Here is a 27,381-nt window from a genome sequence, read left to right on the forward strand (position 1 = left end):
CTTGCATACACAAAGTTTGTAATTCCTGAGCTTAAATGGCATAGGCTTGGTAATGAATTTTAAAGTTTGTGTTTCTGTTCTTTGATGACTGTGTGCATGTAATGGAAAGGCACAAAGCAAGTTGGTCTTCTTTGACGCTGCTTTCAGATGTCCTGTTACAGTGTATGTGTTGAGCTAATCGGAGGAACTTGACATTTTGATATTGAATAGATTAATTAAAAGAGGAAAAAAAAAGGTTATTGTATCTTTCAATGAAGTTAGGGCATGGACTGGTCTAAATAACAGTGCCTGGCTGTGGCATTTTGTCAGATGGTCTACTTGCAATGCTCATTAATAGCAGTTACTACTACTGGACTGACACAATACTTTACAAATGATCAGTGCCTGAAAAACAGATTGAGATTTGGCAGTTAATACTATTCTAAGCCTTGGAAACAACTTCAATAAATTTTTCCTTTAAAATGAAACTAAAACTTCCACAATAAATCATCATGACATTAGTAATAATTTTTCCATTTAACTCATACGTTGATACGCTCTTTATTTTTTCTTCCAAGTGGTTTGGGAAATAAGATGAATCCAAAGCGTCCTGATGCCTGATTAGATTGATGGCATTCCAGAATAAATGGGGAAAATTATTGAGAAAGTTCATTTTTACAGGAAAAAAATAGCAAAGGGTAACTACATGTATCCAGGTATAAGGCTCTGAAAATAATTTTCATGTTGTCTGCTGTGCCTTTGAAATCTACTTAGGAGGCATAAAATCTGAGGTGCAAAAAGGTTTGCTTTCTATCACTACAGCTAGCTTTGTTTTCAGTAGGAAATTATAATTTGTAAATTCTTTCTCATTCGATTTATCAGGAATTACTGAAGTCATCTGCGTGACTTCCTCATGTTATCTGACAAGTGTTAATAAGGTGTAGTGCCGGCATTCTTTACGTTGTTTCTTTGAATAGCGTAGAGTTGCTTTGTCCAGTGTATTTTATCTACAGCACATGGAAGTGTTACAGTAGAGCTAGTGCTACCTATTACAAACGTTCCTCTCTTAAGTATTATGCCATCGTTACCTTAACCCCTTGGTGAACTTCCCTTTTCCAAAGGAAAACATTTCCAGTGAGCGTCCCAGTAATATCCTTTTTGTGGGATGACTTTTTTTTCCTTACATGTTTTCCATGTCTCTAATGAAATGCAGATTCTAGCTCTGCTTTCACGTTACACCATCTCCTTTTAGCAAGTCCTTTGTTTCAAGCAGGCTGACTGTGCAGTGTGTTAGTTGTGTGAGAAACCTCATCTACTTATACCATTGCTACACTGGTGAAAAAAGTGGTGTCCTTTAGACCTCTTTCTCAGTGCAGATACAGTGTTTCTCAGCTGAGATTGATCAGGTGGTTTTAACACCAGGAAATGGGCGTGTCTTTAAAAATCACAGGCTTTTGGTGTAGAAAGTTTTGAAACTGAACAAGCTGGGCTGTCCTCTGCAGGTATTGTGGAAGCATTTTCTGGTCAATTCATGATTTTTTTGACAGCTTTGCAGACTACAGTGAAGCCGGAGAAGCCACCTGTTTAATGAATATAGCCTGTGTTCTGCAGCATTGTGCCAAAATGTGGATTTGGGCTGAGGGAGGGCTAGGTTTTGCCAGTGCTTTGGAGCATGAGCAGTTGAACTTTGTTTATATCTTTGCAGGCCATCAAGTGTGCTGCTAAGAAATGCTCTATTGCATGAGCCTCTAGTGGGGTATGTTCTCAGGAAATGACTCTTAATTACTGTGGAAAAGGAGGCTGCCTAAAAGCAAGTCTTCCTACCCATTACAGTGAGTTGTCTCTACTTTTGCCTCCCTTTGGCTGGATATTAGGGACCCATATCTGGAGGGACCTCCATGTGCAGTTCAGCATTGGATGAAGCTGCTCCTCTTGCCTCCCTTTAGACTGTGAATCCTTTTTTTCCTGTGCTGATGGAAGGGCCCATCCTATAACTGCACCTGGAGTTTTTCTCTGTAGCTGTACTCCTTGAATCAGTTTTGCACTTAAAAAGAAGAGTGTGCTTGGAGGGAGTGAATTCTTGGGGCATCTCCTCTGGAAGTCAAGGAGTGGGTAAAGCATCCACCCAGCAAAAGGTACACACATCAAAATAGTGATCCTGAGGGCATGCACTTTTTAAAAGAAAGAAATGCAAAATGATGCTGTGAGATCCTGACAAGGTGTTTGCCTCACATCTGCCTCTCAAATTCCTTCTCTCTGCCCCGTGTGACAGATTCATGTGAAATTCCAGATATGCCAACAGCTGAGGAACCTCGCTGTGTAGGTGCAGTATGTGCACAGTATGTAGTTTTAGGCTCCTAATTTTGAAGGCTAAGGTGAAATTCCGGAGGAGTCCTAATTTCAAGGTATTTACTGTTTTCTTACTCTTTTTCCTCTGGGCTGGAGCTATAGTTTGTACCATGTTTAAACTTTCTGGGCTGATTGCCAGCCCTAATATGTTGTTTCAGTAGACCAGGCAGGCTGGTAATACTAGGGCCTCTGAAACAGCCTGTGCATCTGTTAGGGAGAATGAAGCAGCCGTGGGCCTCTATCTGATATTTGGTGCCTTGCTGTCACAACAGGCCCACTGTGGGCCCAACTGGACCTGATTTCCACTGTGCAAAGTGTTGAACAGTAAGCAACATCATTGTTCTGGTGAGGTTTACCATGCAGAGATACAAAATGGGTAGAAATAAGACCTAAAGAGTGGTCAGAGAGTGCTAGGAATCTGCCTAGCTTTCATCTGGAGCAGACCCCACTGCCTGGGAGCCTAGCTGTTCTGAAGGGAATATAGCAAGACCCCATGTGGAGCAGTTGGCTCTGACATCACTGATAATTATGGCAATATTTGCTACTTGAAGCTGGGACTAAATGGCTTTATTTAACCATTCGTTTACAATAGATTCTCAACATCTTTTTCTTTCATCCACAGATTACTTTTATATCCATATGCCACATTTTGCTGTTCTAACAGCTTCTCAAAGGATTGCTATTTTTAGACCTGTAATAATGGAAGTATGCAGGACTCCTCAGTTAGCAAGCAGCTTGTTAACTCAGATTAGTGCCTGGTTCTTGCATTTCTTATATTTCAATTCAGCTATATATTTTGAGGTAGAATATCTGGAACAAAGCAGAAGCAGGTGTATAAAACCAAAAGGGAGGTTAAGAACATCTGGGTTTCGTTATATTCTTTCCCTTTTCTGAGTGCATCTTGGGTGTGTTGGACTCAACTGGAGACGTACTGTACTGTTGCACTGCACAGGCTGTGTGATGTCCAGTAATCCTTACAAGTGGCTGAAGTCAGAAATAAAATGAATAAACAGTAGGACACTGGATTGGTTTTACAGGAGGCAAGTCAGTGTGTCAAAGTTATCAGGAGGGTTCCCACTTCCTGGCATGTTCCGTCTGTTGAGCTGTGGTCTTCTGCAGGAATGAATATGCTGTAATTATGTAAAATAAGTTGGTTGGCTTTAGTACAATGATGCTTATGCAGAACGCTTCAGTGAAATAATCATGTGCAATAGGTGGTCTGGGGGAGCATTTGCCTCCCAGCCATCTATAGGCATCTGGCAAGCTAGTTGGTTAAGTCAAGCAGGTAAATTCCTTGGGCTCACAGCAGGAATGTGGTTCTTGCTGTATATAGATGGAGTTGGAGAGATAATTCAGTAGCTAAGTGCAGGAGCCTGACCTCAGGTAATGTGAGCAGATCTGTCACTTACAGTAAACAAGGGAGAGTTCTGCCTATGATTGTATCCTTGGCCCAGTGGGGTTATCTGTAAGATAATTGTTCTTTGAAATTTCCAGTTATTTTTGAGGGACTATGCTTTTCTTTGTCCTTTTTGACTGCAACTTAACAGAACCAACTGAAGTACTAATCAAGAAGAGCAGCTGTTAGAAATGGTTGTCTCCCTTCAGAAACAGCTAATAGTAGTACCTAAACAGCTAGAACTGTGTGGCTTCTCTGACAAGGGAGGAGATGGTAGAATACCAATTTGAAGCAGTGGACGGTCAAAACCATGTTAAAAATTCAAAGGAGTAATGAAGAAATGTAACGTTTCCCAAACAGGACATTGTTTCTTGTGCTTGCCTGTTATAAAATGCAAACTTATGCTTAGGGAATAGGTTGATCGTCAAAATTACAAAGGTTAGAAATATTTCTCTGCTCTACAAGATTTTTCCACACTTTCCGAAGCACTTGGTATCTTTTATGAGAGGAAATGTAGACCATTAAATGGATGGCTGATCTGATCTGCTCTTCAAGGAACTTCTCTTACCTATATTTTCCTTTAAAAACACAGTGATTTTCATCAACTTCTACATTACTGATGAGTTGTTTGTCATGCTTTCAGTGCAAAGTCAAGCAGAGTTTGTTGCCAAGGGTACATACCAGAGGAGAGAATTAAACCACCGCAATCCCCCTATGCATGCTCTTACCTAGCACTTAAAAATTCCCTTTCTATGGGAGTTTTGTTTATTTCAGTTATGAGTTGCCTTTTTTCACTTGTTCAACGTCCACATGCTGACACCATTTGCTTATATGTCATTCTTTCCTATAGGATCTTTTAGCTGCTTTTTTCCAACCAATATTTTCTACCAACAGTTGTTTTCCTTCCTCTTTTAGGCAAGAAAGTGTTAAATTCTCTTGTTATTTGTTCTGAAGATGCTAGTTCTGGAAAACTGCCCGTTAAATTGACTGCAGCTAGGGAAAGGAGATGCTTTCCCATCAACAGGAGAACGATTATTCTTTTAGGGACCATTGGAATACTTCTAGTGAGACATTCTGTTCCTGTTTCTGGTAGCCCTTGTTGAACTAATTCTGTGATAACAGAACAACATACAGAAAGAAGCTGGTGGAGGGGTAATGATAAAACAAATATAGGTTTCACCCAGTTTATATTGAATCCTTCAGGTATTTCATTAGTGTGACAGGGTTTACATCTGTGATGTTTGAGACTGCAGAAACTTTATTTATTCAGCTGAGCGTTACAGCTTATTAACAATTAAATCACTAGGAGTAATCGGTTATAAGATCTTAGACCTGTAATCCAGAATGTGTTGCTTAATTACAGTAAACCCTTCAGAGAAGTTAATGGGACAATGTACACTTGTAAGAAACTACAGAAACAGCTGCATTTCCTTTTCCACAGGTTAGAAGACAGGCAGACTAGAGGACATTGGCTTGGGGGTGGGAATATGTTCCTCTGAGTTAAACTGCCATGGGTTCTCATTGAAAGTTGTATGATTTTAATATTCTGCAGAAAACTCTATAAAAAGGAGGGGAAGGGAAAAATCTGTAAAGGCACAGCAGCAATTTCTTCTCTTTATTTCATTAGCTTGAGTAGCACACTTTCTAGCCAATCTTTGTTAAAATAAAACATGCTATCATTTGCAGGAAGGTTTCCATATGAACAGAAAAAAAGGCTCAGTAGCATGAAGCTTCATCTCATAAGGAAATCCCTTTTCTTCAAATATTCTGGTAGGTTGTGAGAATTACACTTTTTTTTTCTATTCCTGTTTTCTGAAAAGCTTTATAAATGCACCTTATATCAGGAAACTTTTTTTTTTTTTTTAGAAAAGATGAGCTATCCTAATTAAACAAAAAGAAGTTGGGTTTACATCAACTTTGATACATGACTTGTTAAATCAAACCAAGCCAGATCCCATTGTTGTACAATAAGAAAAAAAAATGTTATAGTCTAACGGTGTGTGTTATTTCATAACTTTGCATGAAACATGCTTCGCTTCTGATTGAAGCCTGAAGTTGTTGTTTTAAGAGATAGGCTCTTTGGAACCTTTCAGGAAATGCTGACCTGACTGCGGGGTGTACTCCTCCTGTGTAACAAAAGGGGGAAAAAAAGATAGCTTTTACTGGCAAGGGAAACTGGCTTTACTTATGTCATCAATCAGCTCTGTGTTAGAGAACCAGGATGCCTCTTGTATGAACTGTTAACACTTAACGCATTTCTAGCTGAATGGTTGGCTGGTTTTTAAGAGCTATTGACAACTATGCAATAACTGCAATTAAAATTCCATAATAAACTACAGTTTTAATCCCAAATACTAATCAAGTTCGGTGAGAGAACTGAAATTTCTTGATGACCAATGAGAACTGAAATTATCTTTATGGCTGTAAATTAATATATCAGACAGCTGTAAATCAGTATATCAGACTACTTGTTTGAATTGAGGTATTTTATAAAGAAATTGGAAGCATAGATCCTATTTTCAATATGATTTGAAGATCAGAGATGAAATCTTAGAAACTGAAGTAACTGTGAGCAGGTGTCTCATTAACACTTGACAATGTGGCTTGGATTACTTAAAGATATAGAAATGTGATGACATTTGAAGTAAAATTTAAAACGTATTTTTTCTTATAGCCATTTGACCGAAAGTGGTGTTTTCTGTGGGCCTATGTGCATTCTGGCATTTTCAAAGAAACCCAGAAAAACCTGACATGAAGTGGAAAGTTGAAGCACTGTGATTTCTTAAGTTAAAACAAAGTAGGCATTCTCCATGTATTGAAATATTTTATTTAAAAACAGATCCTTATAAGTGATAGAGTATCTTACAAAGATAAACATCTTAATTCTGTTGAAATGAATAGACCTAAGTGAAACTTTGTCGATAGCTGTGCTTAGCAAGATAGTGCTTTACTTTTTTGTTGTCTGGAGGGCTTTTTTCAATTCCTTTTTGGAAGAAGAATTTCATGGTCAAGTAGACAGACTGTATAATATTAAATATACAAAACCTTCCTGTCGTTTTCCCCTCTGCATGGACCTTTTCTGTAAGAGACTTTGCCGTGATTTGTCTTTTCAAGTTCCCATAATAAAGCATTGGCTAGTTTAATGATGAAAGTGAAGTTAGTGAGATTCAAATATTGTGAGCCTAATGGAATAATGGAAAAGATATTTGGAAACTTTCTCTAGAAAGAGAAAGGCTGTTGTACTGAAACAACTAAAAAAGCTTGGGCTTTTCAAAGAACTGCTAGGAGACAATATCTAATTGGGCTTTTCAAAGAACTGCTAGGAGACAAAAATATCTAGAGATAATTTTTTCTGATATATCAAGGAAATTCTAGGCTTTTGACCAAAACCACATATCAAAACAGTGGTGATGAACTAAACGGGACTGTGGCATGTGTTGTTTCGTAGTAAGCGCTAACCTGGAGGAGGAAGGAAATGGGGGCTGAGTCAGGGGACTAGCCTCTTCCTGTGGATGAGTACAGACCAGATTGATAGGGAAATGCAGATCAGCAGAGCTTGGGGGTTGGTATGTGAGCTATGAGAGCTGTTAATGCTGCATGTTTTAGAACTGTGTGTGGAGCTTGGGTAACCTGTCTCAATACTGAACCAGGCTGGTTATTTTCTAATTTCCTGGCTGTTTGTACCTGAAACTTGATTTTCTTGAACAGTACTTGGTCAGCAATATTAGTCACTACGCTAATAATTCTTGCTCAGCCTGGATAACATACCAAACCCTTTATAGCTTGTCTACCAAGATGTTTTTTCACTTGTCCCCTTTGCTCTTATTTATTTGAAGCACTGTCTTGATACCACTGCTACCCAGCAAATTTCATTTGAAGTACAGGGAGCACAAAATTTTGGACTGTGCATTACCATGAGAATATAACGTTAGACTTGTGGGAGCCAGATGTCTCACCTCAGTTCCCACGTGCTGGACCTCAGGAGGGAGGAAACCTCCTCTGCTGTCAACTCTGATGGAGTTAATAACATTCAAGTCCACCATCTAGCTTGTTACTGGGGATTCTAGCTATACCAGGGGATTTCTGACAAGGAGAGGAGGAGGGAATCTCCAGGTCAGACTGAATTTTTCAGACATCTCAATTTTATATTGCTACCTTACAAGGACTTTGATAGGATAGGGACCTTAAGTCGCTGTTACTGTACTTTATCACCTAACAACTTTTCTCAAAGCAGTGGACTTTCATTGCACTTTGCAGGTGCGGGCAAAAGGCTGGTATGGTGGTGAAACATGAGCCCTTATATAGCCCTGACTAAAGCAGTCCTAGGTAGATACTGTGACATGCACAAACTGCTTTCCACTCTGCAGCTCAGCCTAGCTCGGTTTTCCTGTTTCTGAACACAACTTAGTCATGCATGTTTGCACATTTTTATTAGTGATTAGTGGATAAATGTCTCTCCTGCTTAATCAGATACATGCTAAACCCTTCACTGACTTCATGACCTACATCACAGGTTTGTGTGCATGCACTAGGCTCGTTTTCATTGAAAGTCTGGCAATAGTACTGTGTGATGTACATCTGGCAGAATCCATGGGGCTCCTGGTATAAAGTGACATCAGTATGTACTTCGTACAAAAAATATTTGAAGTAACAATCATGTGACAGAATCATGAAGAGATATGGGTCTAAACCCACAAACATTCATGGTGTGTCCCTACATAGGTGTAGATCCATTTATTTTTACAGGCCTTGCTGCTGCTGACCTGAGCTACTTTTGTAAGGTTGTGGTCATCTTTGTTCTCAAAAGGAATGACATTCATTCCTGTGGTGGCAGTCAGTTTTCACTTGCTTGTGTAGAACAGTGAGTATGCATGTGTAAACATTTCAGAATGAAGTAACAGCTTTTTTTCCAGGTTCAGACTTAAATGGCTAAGCAAAATTTATCCTATTCTTTGTTTTAATCAGGCAATACTGAAGGATTTTGCTTTCTATCTATCTTATGCTGACTGACTGACCCATTTCAGGAACTGGTATAGCTTTGTGTTATGTTAAAACCAAGTTTAGTCTTTCTGGAAGCCCTCTGTATGCAGAGCAGTAGTTGAATTAGATCTTAAAATGAAGTAAATTAGTTTCTTTTAGCTGTTCCCTGGCTGTAGCTTGTCCATGTTTGGTTAGCTAGTTTCCTGCAAAAAGAACCTGTTCTCAGTTAGCATGCTGTTATGTTGATATTGCATAGGGCTGTTACATCATCATGTGACTGGAGGAAAATGCTCCTCTTTGACACATCTACAAAACTGAGATGGCACTTACCTAAATGAAATTAAACTGAAGGTCAGGTTCAGAATGTGCCACTCTTCCAGCCAAGTTGGACATCTCAGCTGTCCAGCCCAACCAGTAATTTTTAGGACTGGCATCTATGATGGTTTGTTAATCTGCTCTTAAAAGAGCAGGCTGAACTCCAGCTCAACTCAAATGCATATTTTCATTTCCATTTTAGTGAAGTTCAAAACACTTTTGGAGCAGCTGCATTCCTAAAACTTCAGGTCAGAGCTTCCTAATGAGAAATGGTCCTTTGGAGAAAAGTATCATCGCTTCTTTCCTGCTGCAGCATTGACTTGGTCTTTGAGAGTCACAGCATCTTTGAAGCAGATGTGCATCCTTGTTATCTCTTCTCTGTGCTTTCTTTTTGGAGCTTGACAAGGCATGCATCTGTCACGTTGCCTGCTGGAGGATAAATACAGTGGTGGAAATTTCCAGGGAAGTTCTGTAAAGGCTTTTGAAAGTGTGCTATAGTGCCCCCATCTAACAATTCTGTTGAGGATGTATGGGTTTATACACAGCAAGCCAGTGTATTTAGGAAAGAGGGGTAGTGTGTTGTGATTATAAGGTGAAAATCTGAGTATCTTATACAAAAAATAACCTTCCTAATATAGACTCCTGCAATTCCTGGTTATTTACCTGTGGAAAACTGCCAAGTCTTTCACAGATAACTTTGTTCTGGGGGAGAGAAATCAGTTCTGGGAGTGTTGTTACAGTTATTTAAAATAAGAGTTCTTTTTTATAATAAACAATGAAGTTAATGCACTGGGAGGACAGAGAGACCCCTTTGAGAGGTTTTTAAAATAGAAATAATGATACTGTAAAATAAATTATTATTACTGAATTTCTACTGTAATAGAAATAATGACTACTGTAAAAGCTGAAACAACTCTGGCATGTTTACTGCATGTAACAGCGGAAGGCTTTCAGAGTGCTGCTTGATTTCTGTTCTGGACTGCCTTTGGGAAAGTCACTTTCACGAGCATTGAGACCGCGTGTTAAGTGGATGGTCCAATGCAAGTACACATGGACCTCAGAACTCAGCTGAAGTGGCATGGCAGATGGTGCTGTTAGGTGAAGTTACTGATTTACCTTGATAAGAGGGAGCCAATTAAATTAGCATCACCAGGGTCTAGAGTACTAATGAAGGGAAAAGTTATAGCTTCTGCATTGGTTTTGTAACTTTCACAGTGAGAAGTCTGTAACTGTATCTTGAGTGTAAAACCAGCCACTTCCCAGTTCCCTCACAAGAAGAAAACAGTATTTCCAGGAACATTAATGGTTTTGAGGGTTTCTTGGTTTGTTTTAGATGCTTCTAATAGTTATTGTAACCTATTTGCAAGATGATCACATTGTAATTGTTAATTATAGAGGGGAGCAGTGTAGTTGTCTTTCTGTGGGCAGGATGCCGAGCCTTTTCTTTTTGAGAGTATATGTGGCAATCCAAGTAAGATCATCTGCTGAAGATGACTCTGGAATCAAAGATTAGGAAATGAAGATTTTTACAGTAAGTTGTCTACTGTCTTCAGATATTGGCATTTAGAATTTTGATTCTGGACACTGTTTCTTAACAATATCTTCAGAGTGCTCTATCAATTGCAAAACAGATGTTAGGATTTTAAGTGGTTTGTTTGGGATGTGTGTCAACCCAAGAGGGAGCAGTGGTGTGGTTCTTAACAGGGGACAATACAGGAAGGCTAGGAAGGTGGCACCCAGTTAGTTTATCAGACAGGTTCTTTTCTAGATTCAGCCTTTTGTTTAATTCATCCCTGGGCAGATGAACTGGGCTGAGAAGTAATTGGAAAATCATGATTTGGCATTGAAAAGAAGTAATTTCTTTTTGCATTTCTTCCACATGCACCTTAAACATTTGTGTGAGACTAAATTTTAATCCCTGTGACATGTCCCATTCTGCTGAGTGGCTTGAATTCCTGTTGGGGGGCTAAGGGGAAAAAATCTTGTCCCTAACATTTACAGCAGACTGATTTGTCTGCAGGGCTATGCACAGTCCTTGTAATTAAAAAGTTCAAGGCAAATGCCAAGTGGCTGCAGAACGTCTTTTTTTTTTTTTTTTTTTTGTATGGTGAAACATCTGTTTCCTCCTCATTTTGGAGATTTAATATGATTCTAGTGAAATCTCACTATGACTTGTGCCGCTTTTCAGTGAAGATGTTTCAAACGCCTACACGAAAACTAATTGCAGTTTCTGCCATTCACTGCCTCTATTAAAAAAAAAAAAAAAAGGAGTTTCAAAAAGTTTTGTGAGCTAAAATGGTAGTTGCCAGTCTGAGTTACACCTGCAATAGGAAGCTGTGTCATAAAGTATTGAAAATATGGAATTATTTGGCATTGGCCATGCCATATGTGCTGAGAGATTACTGCTGCTTTGAACGTGACTTTTGCCATTCGTTTCTGTCTTCAACTTGAAGAGGAAGGATAATGTGGAGCTCAGAGGGGAGATACATATACACATATACAGAGATATATTGTTCTGAGTCCCTTTCCTCTGTGCAAATTCTCAGTTTGGTTTTTGGGAGTCAAAAATTCAAGCTTGAAATATGTTGTCTTTTCTGTGCAGAGACAGATTTCCTGTATCTCTACAGTCCATTAAAAATCCAGATGCTGGTGAGTAACAGTGGTGGGTGCATACCATGCCAAATTTCAAATCAACCAACTTTCTTCTTTGCCACTCCCTATGGGTGCAGCACCCTCCATTGTGCAGAGCTGTTTACACAGTGCTTACTTACAGTGATGACAGAACCTGTTTCTGTGTTTAGAATATTTTTGGGCCCTGGCTCTTCGAAAACAAGTAAAAGGCACCTCTGTGCGCTGGGCTGACCTCTGGCTGGGCTAACAGGTCGAGCTGAGGTTGAAGATGGTTTTGCAAACAGAGGCTTTTTTAGAATTAATGTCCTTTTCCTCGGCTACCAGACTAACCACTGTGTATTCGTTAAAGCTTCTCTTTGCAAATAGACTAATACTACTTGGTGCAGCTGACTGCTGTGAAATACAGAGGTGTTTTTATCAGTTCCAGGAAAAAAACTGACATTTCAGTTTGTGTCCCCTTCATCTCAGGCTCTCTCAGTTGGTGTGAAACTGTGTAGGTCTGATGAAATCAACAGAACAGTTGTTAGGAGGAGTTACCATCCTTGGCTTTCTGGTACTGTCTGTGCAGCTGAGATGCCTTAGCTGTGACCACCTTCAGTGCTGACTTAAAATAATCTGCTTTTTTTGGCACGGACATGGGTTGGGACTGCTTTCACAAGCATGCCCATGAGATAGTACTACAGTAACAGCTGTATATTTGAATGTCAGTCACTGTAAAGCAATGCCACCAAAGCCACCAGTACAATTTAACAAGAAAGATCTAGCAACAGACAAGTAATGAGTGCTTGTTGTCAGGATGCTTCCAGTCATCATGAAGAAGGTGGAAATCCCCATGGCCTGAATTTCTTGTTATAACAATGCTGGTTCAAATGACAGAGTAGCTCCGTTAATTTACTGTCCTGAAGTGGGTTTAAATATGCATCTTTGATGGGTGAGATTACAAACCAAAAAACTAGGGAGAAAAAAAAAAGTACCCTGAAGAGACACCCAGTATGTTTTAGTGAAGATAGCTATATACATACACAGACATATATTTTAAGGTCAACATTTGAAGAGCTCTTTACCCAAAACTCGAATCTGTTGCAGGTTATAGAAGTGAAATTGTGTGTTTATCTAAGCCATTGAGATGTAATTTCAGTTTATACCATGTTAGCACAACTAATCCTTTCAGTGATGTTCAGCTTCTGCCAATTCAGTCAATGGACTAATTGTGTGAAGTGAAGCATACAAGCACAGCAGTGTGTTATGTACTACATCTCACCACTTCCTGACCCTGTCTCACTGCACACTACCTTCTTGCAGTCTTCTAGCCGTATCTGTTGTAGAGTTAGAAATGCCCAGATTAATTTTCCCTGCTTTGACAAGCTCCTTTACATTGCAGGAGGCCAGCTTTTATAGTGCATCCATAGGAAGCATCTCCACTACAGCCTTTCACCACACAGGAGACAGACTGAAGATGTAGGCAGTTGGCTAATGTGAAAGCAATGAAGAGGTGTTCTGAGGCTGACAGTGCTTTTTATAGTACGTGCATTTTCTGGGAAGGGCATAAGAAGGGAGATAAACAGGAGATGATTGTGGCAAGCTGAGAAGTAGCTGTAGCAGACCAAGGTGTTTCAAAGAGAAGATCACAACAAAAAGGTAAGGACATCAACTTCATCCTGTCCTTTTTCCTGCTGCTTGAATATTTTCTTCAACATGAACAATTCTTCCTTGGAAAATGCTGACATGCTCTGGAGAGTCCTATAAATAATAGCCATTCAGCATTACTTTGAGAAAAACACAGCAGTACTTTTATTGCTTACTCTAGCCCCCTCAATTCCTACTCTAAAAGTGTGGGGTTTTTTTCTAGAAGCTCTTCAGACTGATAAAATACTGATAACAGTTCAAAAATCAGAAATATCCCTACATAATTGCTGTATGTAGAGTAATAATCAAGACACAGGGTGGGGGAAGTCATGTAGCAATTGATAAAAAGTCCTGTAGAAGACTTTGACTCAAGATTAGAAATAACTGAAAATTCTGAAACTCTTAAACTGTTTTTACTGAAGGGTCTGCTGGCAAGGATGCGTGATTAAAAGGACTATGAATCTATTGTCAAAAGCAGTGTCAAGATGTCAGCATGCATCCAAGGGGAGGGTGTCAAGGGGTTAATTTGATTGTGTTTGAGTCTAACAATGCAGCATCACTGTGTAATCTAGAATGGTACTCAGCCTTGGCCTAAGTCTACTGTCAGCTGAATAAATGATGAAGTTCCTTGCATCAGCATGGATTTGGGCCAAAACTGAGGGATTTTGAAAATCACACTGGCAGTGTTCTCAGTGCAATTGTTTTAATGTAGCTTACAGCTAGATAAATATTTTTATTCAGTCATCTAATTTTTCTTTTCTGTTTCTAAGTATACTTGAGGAAGTCTTACTAAAAATAATAATGTTCCCAGTTTTAACTTCTCTTATTTTAAAAATACCTAAGACAGCTTTCCCTAAACCTTCTCTGTGGTCTTCAGTCCTGGGCAGAGAGCTTATGTGGGAAAGACAGTAGTACTGTACATTGTTGCAAGACTTTTTATAACGTTATCAGAAACAGAAGAGGGCCTTAAAATAATAACATAGTGTGCAATGGTGGCTGTCTCCTAGATGGAAACAAAGTTTCTCCTGATTTTGGATCTTGATCCAAATTAAGACTTGGTCCGAGTGCTTCTGAAAAAATTTTGGCCCTAGTTGTTTGGGTTTTGTGGGAGCATCTGGTAGGATATGTCAAACAATGTTAGTTGCATCAATTGGCCATGATAACAGTTTCTGGTTTCTTGGTTATCAAATTTCTGCTCCAAGTCAGGCTTCATATGTTCAAACAGTGTTTTGGAATAACATGCCTGGAGGCTGAAATGTATGCACTAGCTGTGGGACTGCCTGCCTTCAAAATTAGAGCTCTCCAAGAGCTGAGAATACTTGGAGGGCCATTGTTGCTCGAATGAACAGAGCACCTTAACATCTGACCAGAAAGTAACAGATGATGACTTCCTAATATTTCTAAAGCATGGCAGACTTTGAGGCCTGGACTAGTTTTTCACTGGCAATGGGCCAAGTCATGTTATTAAAATTAAATGTATGCATACAGGATTTCTCCCATAGGAGTCTTGGCACCTTTTGGGTTTTAGTACAAACACTTCACAACTGAGATCCGCCAGAGCAGCTGAGAAATGAGGTAAATTCTTACAACACTCTCAATGGTCTGGACTGAGTGACCAAATTCTAACATGCCTGAATGACTGTCCTTGTCATTTGTCTTTCAGGTGGCTCCATCAACCACCAGCTGATCACATTGCAGCAGCGTAGGTGTTGCCATGAGAATGAGGAGGTGTCCTGTCTACTTCACAGCTTGTCTTTTGGTCCTGCTGGGTAAACATCAGAGAGAGCCCAATACAGAGGCAGAGCACATGTTTTAAGAGAGCTGACAAGCCAGTTCCTGCACATACATGCATCTGTGTAAGAGTACTCCAAGTCCAGGGGCCTCTGTGGCACTGCATGGACATAAGAATTGTTGCATGCGTAGGGTTAGACTGTGCTTTTTGAGAGATGATGCTCCGACGAGGATTTTTTCTATTTCTTCCCCGACTTGTAGGCCTGCTGGTGGTGGCCTGTTGCTCAGTGTCTATTGTTTATATGTTGGCTTGCACACCCAAGGTTGACAACCAGCAGCTTGCCTTGCCCAGGGCGCACAGTCCAACTGTGAAGGAGGGATATGAAGCCATTCTGCAAGAGCAGGAAGAACAACACCGCAACTACATCATCAGCTTGAAGAAACAAATTGCCCAGCTGAAGGCTGAGCTCCAGCACAGGAGTGAGCAGCTTAAGAACGTGCAGGAGCAGTACCCAGACCCCTTGGACATTCGGCTTGACCACAGTAACCCAGAGAAGGCCCAGGCTAACCTGCTGGCTTTTCTCCGTTCCCAAATAGACAAAGCAGAGGTGCACAGCGGCGTTAAGCTGTCCACAGAGTATGCAGCCGTGCCTTTTGAGAGCTTTACCTTGCAGAAGGTGTACCAGCTGGAGACAGGGCTGACACGCCATCCAGAAGAGAAACCCGTAAGGAAGGATAAGCGAGATGAGTTGATAGAGGTGATCGAGTTAGCTGTTGGGAGTTTGAACAATCCAGAGGGGGACAGCAACGCAAAGCACCGTGTGTACACAGCTTCTGACTTTGTTGAAGGTTTGTATGCAGACAGCAGGTTGGAAGGTCCACATAGTGCTGGTGAGGGTTTCAGGTGTGACTGTTGCTGAGGGAGATGGGTGTTATCTCAGAGCACAGATGTTTGGGACAGTGCTAGTGCTATGATCCAGCAGGCACAACTGCAGAATGGCAGCTTTCCTGGGGAACAGAACTTTGTGACAGCAGAGCCTCCCAGTCTCTTGTGGTGACCACCAATGTGTACTCACAGCTCTCTAGTCATGCGCTTGCCTCAGAACTGACAAAGCAAGAAGTGAATGACCAGGCTGCAATCACAAATCTGTTACCAGTGTTAAGACTGACAACTGCAGTTTAAATCCAAACGCTAATATTACTCTTACTTCCACCTGAACAGCTCTGTCAGAGTGGCAAGATAGGTTTTAAGAGCAGCTGAGGAGCTCAGTAACTCAGTTGGTATCACCTGTAACTTCAAATGACTAGGAAAGCTTAGCCGTTACAGGGTGTCTCCTATACTGGGAGTGGTCCATCTTAGCCCTTGGATTCTAAAATAAGCTGAGCAGTCTTTGCTCTCACACATAATATTGAGACAGTAAAGTGTGGGTTTTTAAAGTGCCACTTTTAACAGCAACCAGTTTTTACTTCATGTCTTCTGTCACTAAATCCAAAGTACGTGCTTGTTTCCAGTTGGGCTGCTTTTTCCCAGCCAGCCACAGGCACCAGATGTGTTCCAGGAGTTGTGATGTCTCTGTGGTTGATATCTGTTCAGGTTAGCCCCTGCTGACAGCAGCTCTGAGTTAAAAGGGCAGGAACATGTGCGGCAGAAACATGATGTGACATAAGATTTCACAGATCTTGTTTCCAAGGGCCCATAACTGTTTTTCATTCAACAAGAGAGCTACATTTTTACTTGTAATATGGCTGTCCTAGTTTCACTTCCTAGGAACCGGCATGTTCCCTTCTTGTTGTTCAATAGTATTGTCTATAAGTGAGATTTAATCCACAGCTGACCTAGCTGAATTTCATATAGGAGGAAGAACTTGTCTTCCTCATCTTCAGGTGTTTGTGCTGCAGACTTAGAGGGCATGTGGGTAAGATGCCTACCTTTTATGGAGTGACTGCTCTAATGTGCTGAACACAAGCCGCCATGCTTATCTCACATCACTAGTGATTTTGCTGTGGATTGTTTTCTTCATCTGATATTTATGAATAGAGCAGAGCAAAATACATCCTCCGTGTGGTGGGGACAAACTATGGCTGTTGTGCAATGGCCGGTTGTTAATTTCTACTTTCTGTATATGTTTCTCCAGCAGTCGTGGTATCGAGAGACAGTAGGTTCTTGAGGTCATGCTGGGATATACCTGACAGTCAGACAGGTGCCTCCCACAGCAGGGGCATGAATTGTTTAGACAGACTGTGGAGATCTTGTTGAGGCAGGTCCTGGCTCCCCTCTGGTCCAGGCACTTCCTCCACACCAGTCAAATTCCTCATGCACAGAGGTGGCACTGATGCACAGACAGGGAACTGGGAAGTGCTGCTGGATGCCAGTATTTGAATGCATCGTGGAGGTACGTGCTTCCAGTCTCCTCCTTTCTGTTTGTTGTTCAGTGTATCATTTCAAAATATGCTTCTACTGTTTACTGTAGAAGCCAAACAGGCATGTATGACTGTTTGGCACCAGCTCTTTCGTGGGGAGAGGGTGAGGGGAAAGGAGATGTTTTCTTACCAGCTTTGCTTAATTTTCCATTAAAGTTACCCTTTTGCATAGAGCCTGCCTTCATGCACAATCAAGGGTCTTTGTCTGGGTACTAGTGCTGTCCTTGGGGAACAAAACAGAATCTGGTGTCCGGAAAGGCATGGGGAAGGGACGCACACTGCAGTGCTGGTCTGTGGAGGTTATTCATGCACTAATGGCCTTGCTGGCTTTCACATACATGGTGAAGTACTCCAGAGGGAGGAAGCCCTGCACATAACTTGGAGATCAAGAAACTGGAGCCCTGTGTACAGCTCAGTCTCAGCTCAAGAAACCTTCCTTGTGTCCTCCCCGGCAGGGCAGGCCTTTGGTTCTGTAGGGGCAAGGTAAGAAATTCTCATTCTTACTCAGCAGTGCAAACTGATTTGTTTGCAAATGCAGGGATCCATGCATCAGGGTTGTAAACAAAGAGCTGACTAGGCAGATTTCCCTGCAGAGTTCTTTTGAAAGTCTCTGTCATCTCTTCTCAGTCTCTTTCCCCCATCCTCCATTCTCTGAGAACATCCAAAACTGTGGATCAAAGCACAAACAAATCATTGCTCTGTATAACTTGAGCAGAAGAGAGGACTGAGTTTTCTATTCCAGTTGTACATTTCAAGTATGGTTTGAACTCAGAACTTATTTTGGGGACAGTGCTCTGCAGGTGCCACTGCCTACACAACAAGTTAGTAACAGGCTGGATTCCATGGCAGCTTCTGGCAGCTTTGTACCAATCCAGCAACACAGCAACTGTGAGTGGTGTTACCAGCCAGCAAAGCCAGCTGTTTTCATTTTCTGGAACTGCCCAGGGTAGCTGGAGCTTTCTGGGAGGTGTGGCTTAGGTCTGCACTGGGTAGTACCCTCAATCCTGTAAGCTTTTTGTCTTCCAGCTGCTTTAGCAGTAACAGCACGCAAAAGCTGTATGCATCTCATATGTTAAAGGTGGGCTACTGCCCTCATCTTAAGGTTGAGCAGGTGGAGGGATGTACTGAAATGAAAATCAGGTAATTGGGGTCAGAGACAGAATGCAAAACCTGAACGGCTGCCCTTGATACGTGAGACTTGTGTCTTTGTTGCTGCCCTGCTCAGCAAAGCCTATGACACTGGCTTTACTCAAGCATGTTGCTGATCCTGAGTCTTACTAGCATATAGAGTGATACAAGTTATTCTTGTTTGTTTTGGGCCTCTTCTGTGGATTTTTCTGTTCTTGTGGGTCACATCTGGTATCTGCTATCAGTATTAGTTCATTACTAACATTCCAACAGGCAGGGTGGTGGTGAGTGCAATAAATTTGATTAGGGTCTGGATGTCTTCCTCTTTTCCATTTTGTGCCTTTATTCTTGTCTTTGCAGAGGGAAAATATTTCTTCAAACATTTCTTACATTTAGGGAGAATCGTTTTGTCTCTGTGGCTGGGATCTCTTAAAATAAGTGTTGCATCCTCTGCAGTTTCTAGACAGAACCACTTGTGCGTGGGAATTAGACTGTGACCCTAGTATCTTACATCTGAGCTAAACTCCTTCTCAGCAGATTTGCTGTTACATGAAATTTGGATAGAATTCTCAGACAGTTCTCCTTCCAGGAGACATGTGGTGGAATTTTCCATTTTTTCTTATTCAAAACTAGGAGAACCACACCTTCTCCCTGGGGCCCGAAACGTATCCGTCTGGCTGCTGTTCTGCTTGTTTCTTCACAGAGGCACTTGAGCTGTTCAGCTGCTATAATCCTCCCCTCTCCCCCTTATTCCTTCCACTTGTATACCAAGTTCAGTGGTTTTCTGCCACGAGGAGTTAGTAAGAAACAGCATGGAAAAGATGAGAAATTTCTGTGTATTATAAGCAGGCAAAGGAATTTTCTGTTTCCAATAGAAAGCCAGTTGCTCAGTGGGCAGAATAACAGCTCTGGTCATTAATTTATGTAAATGGCAGCAAAGCTGAATAGATTGGGAAGTAATTCATTTTCTCAAAGATGGAGATGATAATTTGGAATTTTTATTCCAATATTTCACTGACAAGCCTGAGTAGTGTGTTCCATAAGTGAATGTAATCACTGTCTGGTGATATTCTTTCCCAACAGGAACAGTTCCAAAAAATCCCCGATTGCTTCAGAAATGCCCTGCCATGGCACTGTCAAATATGCTGTATCATAAGTTTTCCTACCTAAAGTATGTGGCTGTCTAGTGACTGGCATTTTAAATAAGGTCTTGGAGACAAATGAAGAGGAATAGCTTTGCTTTCTCAAATTGATAGCTACTGGTGGTGGGCTACCTGATGCAGTTTTGCCCTGGAAGCTTATTGGGAGAAAGGGTGATGCTCTTCTTTAAAGGATAAGGTGTTGTATTTTACTGCATGTGTAGTGAGATGACCACCATAATATTGAGTTAAAATGGGGACAATGAATGCTGGTAGATCCTAATAGTGGTTCCTACAACGTCCAATAGAATATAAGTAGTGAGCACAGGTCCAGGGAGTGTTTCTGTTAATAGTGGAAGACCTGAAACATATGATCTGTTCTGTGGAACGGCCTAAAATTGTCATCTACTCAACAGTGTTTTGTTAAGGTTGCATGGCTGTTGGCTAGTTATCAGTTCCACGTGTCTGAAACTTGTTTGCCTGCCTTGTTGAATAGAGATCAGGTATAGAGAGCCCTGGGAATTGCTGCCCTGAAGACTGGACACTTACAGCGCTTTAGTCAACCCTTCAGCCCAGATGTGGTTTTGCTTCTCACTTGCCCTTTTACTTCATTTCAGCACCTGTGTCTCTGCTGATCCAAAGCTCCTGTTCACTTTTTTACGTTAGGTTTCCAAAGGCTTTGACTTTTCTCCTTGTTTCTGAAAGGAATGGTGCATATTCTGAAATGCAGCTGCTGTAATGGAAGCAATAGATGATCAATTAACCTTCTTTTATAGTGAACATCTACCCTTTCCGAGGCTTTCATTTCAGGAAAAACGTTTTCAGGAAAAGGTTTTTTGTTTTACTTTTTTGAGACTACTTTTTTCCCCTCCTTGTAGCTCATCTCTTAGAAATGAGGCTGCTTGATGATCTTTCTGTATCATAATAAGTCCTGATGGCACAAGTGAAGTAGCACCTTTGGAAATGAAAAAATCTTGTGAAAGGCAGGATGTTCTGCTGGGCGAGTCCCCAGACTGACTCAAGACATTCAGGCTCATTTCCAAGGCTCACTGCCTAACCTTGGGCAAATCACTTTGTTCTCTGCTTCGAAGATATTTTAAAAAGGAAAGAAGATACTTCAAAAAGGAAAACAAATGGTTTAAATGTGCGTCAAGAATAACCGTATTTAATTACATGCATTAAACTTGCATACAGTTCTCTTCAAGATGGTATGTGAGGATTATAAATTCTTGGATTACCATTTTGTGCAAGGGAACCTTGCCTTCACCTAAGTTGCTTGTTTTTAGCTGTAGTAGAAGTTCTCAACAAGAACAAAACTGCAGAGTTAGAAGCAGCCTCTGTTGATGTGTGTATAGCACTAGGAGGGACACCTTGGGTCACAATGTACTTTCTGCTCTGAAGGTGTTTCTTGCTTATTTGGCAAAGCTTCCTTTATTCCACAAATGGGCTACATATCTCTGGGGAAGTGGAGTCATTGTTTCTTGTCTGGAGTAGAAAAGGGTGTGGAAGCAAAGACTTTGAGATGTTGCATGGCAGATACTATTAAATTGGTTAATTTAATTTGGGTCTTTGTTATGAAAAATGTCACTTTGCTGTCAAACATGTGAAACAGTCCTATGTATTTCTCTCTAGAGAAAATGCAAATCAGATTTAATATAGATTTCTGTTCAGTTTAATGTCAAAAGGCTACCTTAACCTTCCACAATACTAACTTCCTTGGCAAGACTTGTGTTCAAAAAGTGCCTGAGTAAATGAGCGCTCCCAGCAACACACTTGGACCATCAGCAGGCTCTCTGTAAGAATAAATGGGTGAGCAGAATTCAAAGGTGCAGATTTCCATTCTCTGGCCACCAGGAGAAGGAAATGCAGGGACTATTAGGTCACCATTCAGATGATCTCAAGTGCAGGCTCAAGTTCAGTCACAGATGTAGTTCATGGTCTGCACCTTGGGCAGACTGTATCGAAAAAGCTAGGGGAATTCAAGGGCACGGCTTTAAAAGACTAGCAGTACAAGAATGATGGAACTGCTGTCTCACTAGATTAATCCATTATGCTGGAGGCAGGATTGGAGTATTTGTTGAATCAGCTTATATTAAAAATAAAACATGAAGTGAATAACAGATCAGTAAATCTGCATATAGTATTAACCAACTGAAGTGTTCATTAAAAATAAAACACTTATGGAGTGATAGTGAAGATAAGAGAGTGCACAGAACCTGGCCAGATAAAATCACACCTCATTAATCTTTCAGATGTTCTGGGCATACCAATGTAAAAGCTACAATACAAGATTAAGAGCTTATGTTACGCTGCTGTACAAAGAAACCTTTGACCCAGACCTTCACAAGAATTATAGGCAGAACTGTCAGTCTATGGGTTAGATGCACAGCGATGTTACATATCAAGGAATGACTAAGAATTTAAAAAAAAAAAACAAAAACAAACAAAACCCCAAAAACCAGTATTTTCATCAAGCTGTCCTTCAAAACCAGTTGGGGAGAGAAAAAAAGAAGAAACAAGTCAAGCGTAGGAGTTTTTTTCCAGACATATTTTGCTTGTCTCTTGAGTTTCTGTAAGCAATGGAAGACAATGCAACTATACTCTTCTACTGATGAAGTTGTTAGGATATTTACAGTGGTTTAACAAGTAGTTAGAATTAACATTTAATTATTCCTTCTTAAACCTAACAGATCAAACTATGAAAAAGCTTTATAGAATCAGAGAATCTTTTACGTTGGAAAAAGACCTTTAAGATCATCAAGTCCAACCATTAACCCAGGACTGCCAAGTCCGCCACTAAACCATGTCCTTAAGCACTGCATCTTATGTGTTTTTTAAACACTTCTAGGAGTGGTGAGTCCACAATCTCCCTGGGCAGCCTGTTCCAATGCTTCACCACCCTTTCAGTGAAGAAAGTTTTCCTAATATGCAATCTAAACCTCCCCTGGTGCAACTTGAGGCCATTTCCTCTTGTCCTATTGCTTGTTATGTGGGAGAAGAGACCAACCCCCACCTGTCTACAACCTCCTTTTAGGCAGTTGTAGAGAGCAATAAGGTCCCCCCTGAGCCTCCTGTTCTCCAGACTAAACAACCCCAGTTCCTTCAGCTGCCTTTCATAAGACTTGTGCTCTAGACCCTTCACCAGCCTCGTTTTCCTTCTCTGGACACGCTCCAGCATCAAAATGTCCCTCTTGCAGTGGCCCAAAACTGAACACAGTATTTGAAGTGTGGCCTCACCAGTGCCGACTACAGGGGAACGACCACTGCCCTAGTCCTGCTGGCCACACTGTTTTGGATACAAGTCAGGATGCTGTTGGCCTCCTTGGCCACCTGGGCACACTGGACACACACACTGCTGGCTCATGTTCAGCCGGCTGTCAGCCAGCACCTCCAGGTCCTTTTCCCCCGGGCAGCTTTCCAGCCGCTCTGCCCCAAGCCTGTAGCGCTGTGTGGGGTTGGTGTGACCCAAGTGCAGGACCTGGCACTTCTCCTTGTTGAACTCCATAGAGTTGGCCTTGGCCCCGCTGTCCAGCCTGACCTCTGCGGAGCCTTCCTACCCTCAAGCAGATCAACACTCCTCTGTAACTTGGTGTCATCTACAAACTTACTGATGGTGCACTTGATCCCTCTGTCCAGATCGTTGATAAAGTTGTTAAACAGGACTGGCCCCAGTACTGAGCCCTGGGGAATGCTGCTTGTGTCCAGACACCAGCTGGAAGTAACTCCATTCACCACCACTCCTTGGGCTCAGCCACCCAGCCAGCTTTTAACCCAGCACAGAGTACATCTAAGCTATGAGCAGCCAGTTTCTCCAAGAGAATGCGGTGGGAGATGGTGTCAAAGGCTTTCCTAAGGTCTAAGTAGACAACATCCACAGCCTTTCCCTCATCCACTAGGCAGGTCATCTTGTCATAGAAGGAGATCAGGTTTGTCAGGCAGGACCTGCCTTTCATAACCCCACGCTGGCTGGGACTGATCCCCTGGTTGTCCTGCATGTGCTGCATGATGGCACTCAGGCTGGTCTGCTCCATAACCTTCCCCAGCACTGAGGCCAGGCTGACAGGCCTGTAGCTCCCTGGATCCTCCTTCCTGCCCTTTTTGTAGATGGGTGTCACACTGGCTAACCTCCAGTCTTCTGGGACCTCCCCAGTTAGCCAGGACTGCTGATAAATGATGGAGAGTGGCTTGGTGAGCTCCTCCACCAGCTCCCTCAGTACCCCCGGGTGGATCCCATCTGGCTCCATAGACCTATTCATGTCTAAGTGAAGCAGCAGGTCACTAACTGTTTCCTCCTGGGCTGTGGGGATTTCATTCTGCTCCTCGTCTCTGCCTTCCAGCTCAGGGGGCTGAGTACCCAGAGGGTACTTGCTGGTCTTGCTGTTAAAGACTGAGGCAAAGAAAGCATTAAGTACCTCAGCCTTTTCCTGGTGGTAATGTTCCCCCCCCACCCCCAGCATCCAGGAAAGGATGCACGTTATCCTTGGCCCTCCTTTTGTTTCTAATGTATTTGTAAAAACATTTTTCGTTACCTTTTATGGCAGCAACCAGCCCAGGTTCTAGCTGGCTTTTCACCTCTGATCTTTGCCCTGCATAAGCTTGTGACATCCTTACAGTCCTCCGGAGCTGCCTGCCCCTTCTGCCAAAGGTGCCAGACTCTCCTTCTTCCCCTGAGTTCCAGCCAGAGCTCTCTGTTCAGCCAGGCCAGTCTTCCCCGCCGGCTCATCCTTCTGCACATGGGGACGACCTGCTGCTGTGCCTGTAAGACTTCCTTGGAGAACGTGCAGCCTTCCTGGTGCCCTCGGCCCTTCAGGACTGCCTCCCAAGGGACAGTCAACCAGGCTCCTAAACGGGCCAGAGTTGCCCCCCTGGAAGTCCAAAGTGGATTTCGCTGACCCCCCTCCTTACTTCTCTGAGAGTCAAAAACTCTGTCATCTCATGGTCACTGTGCCCAGGATGTCCTTTGACCACCACATCGAACCCGAGTCCTTCCCTGTTTGTAAACAGCAGGTCCCGCGGGGCATCCCCCTGGCTGACTCCCTGACTGGCTGTGCAGGGCTGGCGATCGTGAGACTTCTCCCAGCTGCTTGTGGAATATTTCATCTGTCTCTTCATCCTGGGTGGGTGGCCCATAACAGATTCCCAACAGATTATTTCAGTATGCACTGTAGGGACTGAAGTGTCATTTAGAGGGGGTAAAACCTATAGCCTTTTTGCCAACTTAATTTCATTTAAGGTATCAGAATAGTGTTTTGGCGGGGCATGACCAATACTTTTATAGTTCATGCCAGCCCTCAGCATGGGACCAATTTTACTCATCAAGTATGTTAAAAGTTTATTCCATAAAGGAAATAAGTATATGCTTGTATGAATTAAATATCCCTGAAGACTGTCTAATGCAGGATTGTGCCCTGGGTCTAACCTCTGACAAAGTCCATAGTGTCGTCCTTGCAGACCATTCCTTGTGCAGGACTGGGCATCGTTGCCACAAAGGAAATAAAAGTCCCTTGAAAACTGAGTAACAGGAGAGTTTTTTTCCTGATTGGCAGTGGGTGAAGTTGATGGCTGCTGGGGCCTGGTTACATAGTTTTATTAGGGGACTTTCCACAGAACCTCCCAGAGAGGAGGAAATGAATGTGCTCATCAGGAAATTGCTTTTCTGGGAGATGGCCTAATAATTCATATTGCAGAGAGGTAGGCTGCCTTTCGCAGTCTCTCTTCATCACCATTACCATGCATGCCTGCAGTGTGCAGTTGGAGCAGTCTGAAAAATAAGGACAGTATGTCTGCTGGGTTATTCTGAGTGTGAGCAATTGGTAACCTTCAGGGGTTTGCAACTCAGCCAAGCCTAGGAATGTGCCTGTAAGAATACCAAATAGCTCCTGCAACCCAGGGCTGTGTCCCTGCCAGAGTGACAGCCTCCTTCAAGTGGTGGCACATTGTGTGCTGGCTTAAAAGTAAGTACCTCATGCCTCTTCTGCCTTTTCAGCTTAGGTGTAACACATGATAACTGCACCTTTTTTTTCCCCAGAAGCCCAACTTTAATCCAAAACCTCTTCTCTTTTGTTTTCACAAAGGGATCTACCGCACAGAAAAAGACAAAGGCACATTGTATGAGCTGTCTTTCAAAGGAGACACAAAACATCAGTTCAAGAAGATTGTTTTATTCCGGCCATTTGGTCCTGTAATGAAAGTGAAACATGAAAATGTCAATATGGCTGACACACTCATTAATGTCATCGTGCCATTGGCCAAGAGAGCCAGCAAATTTCGGCAATTCATGCAGAATTTCAGGTGGGTTTCCGTTCCAGTGCTGCCTTTGCTTTTTCTTGCTTGGAAAGATGCAATTTCAGGAGTTATTAAGGCCTCACTCAGTAAAAATCATGTTACTTTCACATAACGTTTCATTGTGCCACTAAGTAATTTTTAAGATTATAGAGACTGAAAGGCATTTGGCTGCTTAATGCATTGTGATTAGCAGTAAAAGCAATTATATTCCTGTCATCAGGATTTCTGGTTTGTATGTACCTGGCTTATGTGTCTCAGTCTGTTTTGTTGGGGCACATGTGACTGTGGCAACATGAGAATTTACTGCCATTAGCTGTAAAGCAACATTTCTAAGGAAAAAGGGAATTAGTGCTTCCAGACACTTTGCCAAGGCCTATTAGTGAAAAAATTAAGGCAGTAAAAGGCAAGAAGGAAATGTATTTGAACAACAGAAATAGTTGCTTTTAAATTTATTTTATTTTTCAGCACGGAGATGATGTTTGGAGAGAGAATGTAATTGAGATGTAGTTTAAATAGCTGCCCAGAAAAGACTGTTAGCAACAGATACTGACTTTTACAATTGGATTTGTTTTGCCTAATTACAGCCACCTAAAAATAGGCTCCTTGTCTAAATTAGCCATCTGATAGACGCTTGGTTTAAGATGGGAGAAATTACCCTCTGGTCATGCTGATTTCTCTGCTGATTATAGATGAACCCTTGCTGACTAAACTTTGTGGAAGTGAGGCATGATGTCTAGCATTTGTTCAGATTAGTCCTACCCTTAGGCTACTGGCTTGATCTCTGGTTGATACTCAGATTTTAGTAAATGTTTCATAGCAGAATGCCAAAGATCCTCTGGAATATCTGTTACAAAAAATGAAGGTTAACAGGTAGGGTATGTATAGCTTCTTTAAAATTCCCCTTCTCATATTCTCCTAAGTGCTGGAGTTACTGCTGAGCTGGATGGGCTGTTTTAACAGAGTCCTCCTATTAATATAACAAACACTACTTAGAGAGTTTTTTCCTAATCTGCCTGAAAGATAGTCTTCTGTCCCATCTGACAAGAGGCAGTGAGCCCTTTTATCAGGACCAGGATCTCTGTCAGTGAATTGTGCCCTCAGGAATGCCTTCCAAGGTTCACCCTACTCTGCCTTCCCCAGTAGGTGCAGGTTATTGAAGAAAACTATCTTCTGGGACAAGTCACAAATTTGTCTCTATTCTCTAGGGAAATGGGCATGCAGCAGGATGGGAGAATTCACCTCACTGTAGTTTACTTCGGGAAAGAACAAATGAATGAAGTCAAATCAATACTTGAAAATACCTCCAAGTAAGTACCTAAATAGGTGACGTGCTGTTCATGCACAGGAATTGTACCATGAATTGGAGACCAGGTAGCTGTCCAAACTCATAGTTGTGCCACA

The 27,381-nt window shown here is 41.9% G+C and overlaps 1 protein-coding gene across 7 annotated transcripts in view; it reads left to right on the forward strand.

Moving 5' to 3' along the window:
• CSGALNACT1 (chondroitin sulfate N-acetylgalactosaminyltransferase 1) overlaps positions 1 to 27,381 on the forward strand; it is a 47,695-nt gene that overhangs the window by 13,801 nt on the left and 6,513 nt on the right. The window contains exons 1-7 of one of the 7 annotated variants that reach the window (XM_037381395.1): positions 5,415 to 5,494; positions 9,222 to 10,550; positions 11,622 to 11,668; positions 13,032 to 13,288; positions 14,940 to 15,856; positions 25,770 to 25,986; positions 27,186 to 27,287. In XM_037381395.1, coding sequence (XP_037237292.1) covers positions 15,223 to 15,856; positions 25,770 to 25,986; positions 27,186 to 27,287 — 953 coding nt within the window. In that variant the 5' untranslated portion in view covers positions 5,415 to 5,494; positions 9,222 to 10,550; positions 11,622 to 11,668; positions 13,032 to 13,288; positions 14,940 to 15,222. Of the gene's footprint in view, positions 1 to 5,408; positions 5,495 to 6,398; positions 6,522 to 9,221; positions 10,551 to 11,621; positions 11,669 to 13,031; positions 13,289 to 14,778; positions 14,852 to 14,939; positions 15,857 to 25,769; positions 25,987 to 27,185; positions 27,288 to 27,381 lie in introns of those variants that run through there. The other 6 variants (XM_037381403.1, XM_037381376.1, XM_037381386.1 and 3 more) reach the window with 6 other exon arrangements.

The sequence above is a fragment of the Falco rusticolus genome, chromosome 1 (assembly GCF_015220075.1).
Source record: "Falco rusticolus isolate bFalRus1 chromosome 1, bFalRus1.pri, whole genome shotgun sequence".
Taxonomy (NCBI): Eukaryota; Metazoa; Chordata; class Aves; order Falconiformes; family Falconidae; genus Falco; species Falco rusticolus.